This window comes from Propithecus coquereli, unplaced genomic scaffold, assembly GCF_000956105.1.
Source record: "Propithecus coquereli isolate 6110/MARCELLA unplaced genomic scaffold, Pcoq_1.0 Scaffold42, whole genome shotgun sequence".
Taxonomy (NCBI): Eukaryota; Metazoa; Chordata; class Mammalia; order Primates; family Indriidae; genus Propithecus; species Propithecus coquereli.
In genome coordinates, this window is record NW_012149952.1 from 2,145,449 (window position 1) to 2,149,929 (window position 4,481).

Sequence of the window (4,481 nt, forward strand, 5' to 3'; positions counted from 1 at the left end):
CACATGGCAGAGGGCGTCTTCTTTTGTTACATAACACGTGTATTGAGCACCCAGTTTTGTCTGGGCACCGGGGACAGACAGAGCAGTGAACAAAAGAGATGGAAACCCTGCTCTTGGGGGACTCACTTTGAAGCTGGGGAGACAGACAGTAACCAGGAGCTAGAAGTGAAGCTTACAGTATGTCTGGTGGTGATAAGTGCTAAGGAGAAAAATGGCACTGAGAAAGGGGGTAGAGGGTAATGGCTGCAGGGTCTGGGGCATAATTTTATTTAGGGAGGCCAGCGAGGATCCCCTCAGGAGACATGAGAGCCATGAAGGATCTGTGTGGCCACCTTTTGGAAGAGTGTTCCAGCAGAGGAACGGCAAGTGCAAAGGCCCTGGGGTAGGAGCAGGTCTGGCTAGTGGAGGAACAGCGAGGCTGATGGGGGAAGAGGGCAGCGAGAGGGGAGAAGAGTGGGAGAACCTGCCACAGGCCCAGGGATCTCCTCCCACCACACCCTTTCCTAGTTATGTGATTAAACAGTTAATGTCCGTCTCCCTCACTGGACCGTGAGCTTCATAAGGGCAGAGCCTGGGGCTGTCTTGGTCATAGCTGTGTCCCAGCACCACCCAGTCCAGGGCTAAGCACACATGAGGTTCTTAGGTAAAAAAAATTTTTTTTTTGTTACAAGGTTCACAATTTTTTTTCTAAAAACCATTTTAGCCACTTTAAAGTGTACAGTTCAGTGGCATGTAGTGGCATTCACAGTGTTGTGCCACCACCACTATCTAGTTCTGGAACCTTTTCAGCACCCCACAAGGAAACCCTGTACCCGTTAAGTTGTCACTCCCTATTCCCTTCTCCCCTCAGCCCCTGCCAACCCTCATCTGTTTTCTGTCGCTATGGATTTGCCTATTAGGGACATTTCCTAAATAGAATCATACACCGTGTGGCCTTCCGTGCCTGGCTCCTTTCACTCAGCATGGTGTTCTCAAGGTCCGCCCACGTCGCAGCGTGTATCAGTGCTTTGTTCCTTTTTCTCGCTGAACGATAGTCCGTCATAGGGGGACACCACGGTTTGTTTATCTGTTCATCCACTCACGGACAGTTGGCTTGTTTCCACTTTTTGGCTGTTGTGAACAGTGCTGCTATGAACATTCGCGTACGAGTGTTCATTTGAACACCTGTCTTTAATTCTGTTGGGTATATACCCGGGAGTGGGAGGTTCTTATAAAATGTTGAATAAATGAATGAATGAATGAATATGCAAATGGTTATTGGAGGTCCCCTGTGCCAGGCCCTGTGCTGGGCACTGCTGCGACACCTCAGTGACAGAGACAGGCACAGAACCTGCCCTCACAGGGCTCTTAGTCCAGTGGAAGGTAGGGAAAGAGACAAAAAATGAACGTGGATAATACTGAGAGGGAAGAAGACAAAGTCCTGAGGTTGAAGAACAGGAAGACCAGACACGATCCGAGCATCTGAGATCTTCCCAGGGGAGGTGATATTGAGCTGAGATCCGAGGAATACCCAGGAGATTGTTAGAGGTCTGGGAATAGGGTAGGGAAACCATCGCAGGAGCAGGTGAACAACTAGAGGTGGGTGTGAGTCCTGTTCCATCTTCCATTCACCGCTGGTCTTGGGCAGGTGACCTTACCCCCCTGAGCCTTTGTTTCCTCATCCCTAAAATGGGCTGCTGTTAGGATGAGATGAGATCCCAGCTGCCTAAGAACTGTACTACAAAGAGTTAGCACTTACTGAAGACTTGCTGAGTGCCACGCCTGGAGCTAGCACTTTGCCTAATACTAATAGGAACAATCATACTTAGCATGGTCTGAGCACCTATTATATGCTAAATCCTCTCCTAAGCCCTTTACCTGGATTGACTCATTTAATCTTCCTAGCACCCTAATGAGATGGTACTGTGATTCTCCCTCTGTGAAAATGAGGAAACTGGGCCCAGAGATATCAAGTGACTTCCCCAAGCCCTAGCAGAGGGGGTAGTGAAGAGCTGTAGCCTTCCTGGATTCCTGTCCTGGCTCCACCACTTGGCTGTGTGACCTTGCATAAGTGACTTCATTTCTCTGTGCCTTTGTTTCCTTCTCTATGTGGTGGGAGTACCTAATGGTTCATAGGGTTGTTATGTGACTTAAGAGGCAATCTGTATGTGTCCGGCACATATGAAGCTTCCGTACATGGAGTTAGTGTGACGAGAGGCAATGCAATATGACAAGAAAAAGAAATAGCAGGCAGAGTAGCGTAATGAATCCTGCCTATTCTGTTAGCAGCTGTGTGAAGTCTCCACACCTCCAAGCCTCAGTTTCTCCATTTTTAAAGTGGGTGTGTAGAAAAGAGTTAACCTAGCAGAAGTGAGATTGCTGTCCTTTAAAAGGCCTCTTACAAAGTTGGCCTTTGGCTGGCGTCTGGAAACTTGGATTTTGGGAGGGTTCCCACCATTCCCTAATGGACCAGAGTGGCTCACGGGGCCTGAACTGTTGGTACAAACCATGTGGTTTGTGCTAAGCACCTGCTTTCCTTCTGGGAGTCTGGAATTTTGGTATGTGCCAGGCAGAAGGTGCCTGTGTGACCAGCCCCCAGTAAAAACCGTGGGTGCTGAGTCTCTAACGAGCTTCCTTGGTGGACAGCATCTCACGAGTGTTGCCACGGTGCGTTGCTGGGGGAACTAAGAGCAGCCTCTGTGGCTCCACCGGGAGAGGGAGGGACTGTTGGAAGCTTCCCCCTTCCTCTAGACTCGGCTCTAGGCACCTGCTTCTTCGGCTGATACATATAAAAATGTGTAAAACACTTAATGACTGGCACACAATAGGTGCTCAACAGAAAGCTGCCACTACGATGTTTTATTTTTAGAAATATTAGTATTGATTTTGGGGAGGTTGAGCAAGTTGGGGGCCTAGGGGGTCAGATGTCCTGGCTCAGCTCACGTGCCCACTTTCCTGCCAGAGGACATATCGGTGGTGTTCAGCACGCCCTCCTGGGAAGGCCGGGCTGACTTCTCCCAAGCGGACGTGCACCGCCAGATTGCCATTGTGTTCAAGACGCCACCCTACGAGGACCTGGAGATTGTCGAGCCTGTGACAGTCAACGTCTTCCTGCAGCGGCTCACCGATGGGGTCTGCAGCGAGCCGCTGCCCTTCACGTACCTGCCTCGGGACCATGGTAACCACGGCAATCCAGGGTGACCCACTGCCCCAGAGAGTAGGGTTTTGGCCTTGCTTGGGGTGACCCAGACGGGGAAGGGGAAGAGGCAGAAGGAAAATGCAGGCAAGGAGCCACATAGACGGGGTTCGGATCCCAGCTCTGCCGCTTATAGGCTGTGTGACCTCTGCCTCTCTGAGCCTCAGACTCCTCCTGTGCAAAATGAAAATAATATTACCCGTCCCATGGCATTTGGAGAGTATTAGCCATTCATCCCCTCAGTCTGCCTGCTCATGCCTGCCCCATGCTGGGTAGTGCTGGGGACATGGCAGTGACCAAGACAGCCCACAGCCCTGCCCTTATGGGGCCTGCAATCCTGGGGAGGGGGAGGAGACAGCCTGTCCCCACACAGGGATTACCAGAGTGGGTAGGATGCTGGAACGGAGTTACTTGAGGGTCTCAGATTGCCCAAAGGGGGCACCAGACCCAACCCTAGGGGTCAGGGAAGGTTTTCTGGAGAAAGGGACAGCTGAGGACAGGAGGATGACTGAGTAGGTCTCCAAGGCAGTGGTGGGAGTTGAGGGAGAGTGCTTGAAACAGCGGGAACAGCAAATGCAAAGGTCCTGAGGCAGGATCATGTCTGGGGCACTTCAGGGACAACAGAGAGGCCAGTGTGGCTGGAAGTGAGCTTGGGTTTTACTCCGATTAGGATGTGGACATCTATTTGCACTGGTTGGTCACGAATCAGAACAGCTCAACACGTTCCTAAATGGTCTCTATAATTAGTTATTAATTAATTATTATTGATGGATTACTTTTTGTATATCCCTGGTATCTCCTGAACAGACAGCTACGGCGTGGACAAGAAGCGGAAACGGGGGATGCCCGATGTTCTTGGGGAGCTGAACAGCTCTGGTGTGTGCCCTCTGCCTCTTTCCATACCTGTCCCCAGGTTCGGGGGAGGGGACGGCCGACCCCACTGCCTTGCCGTCCGGCCCCAGCTTGGGGAGGAAGGGCTGTCGGGGTTGAGGGGTCCTCATCTCTGTCTTCCCTCAGACCCCCATGGCATCGAGAGCAAACGGCGGAAGAAAAAGCCGACCTTCCTGGACCACTTCCTGCCCAGCCATGGCTCAGGTGGGTCCTGGCTCCACGAAAGCCCCTGGCCCCTGGGCTGGGCCAAGGGTGAGCTGCAGGCCTGCTTTTCTGACCTCTTCGGGCCCCCCAAGAGCTGCCACTAGGCCAGTCACTCACCACTGAGCCAGCAACACCAAGTGGAAAGAATAAGGGCTCTTGAGACAGAACGGAGGCTCTGATGTCCCCTGGGCCATTTACTGGCTATGGGACC

General features: G+C 52.0%; 1 protein-coding gene across 1 annotated transcript in view; it reads left to right on the plus strand.

The window, feature by feature from the left end:
* RELB (v-rel avian reticuloendotheliosis viral oncogene homolog B) overlaps window positions 1-4,481 on the plus strand; it is a 31,312-nt gene that overhangs the window by 23,396 nt on the left and 3,435 nt on the right. Inside the window, exons 8-10 of the mRNA XM_012653239.1 lie at window positions 2,942-3,157; window positions 3,983-4,051; window positions 4,193-4,270. Coding sequence (XP_012508693.1) covers window positions 2,942-3,157; window positions 3,983-4,051; window positions 4,193-4,270 — 363 coding nt within the window. The remainder of the gene's footprint in view (window positions 1-2,941; window positions 3,158-3,982; window positions 4,052-4,192; window positions 4,271-4,481) is intronic.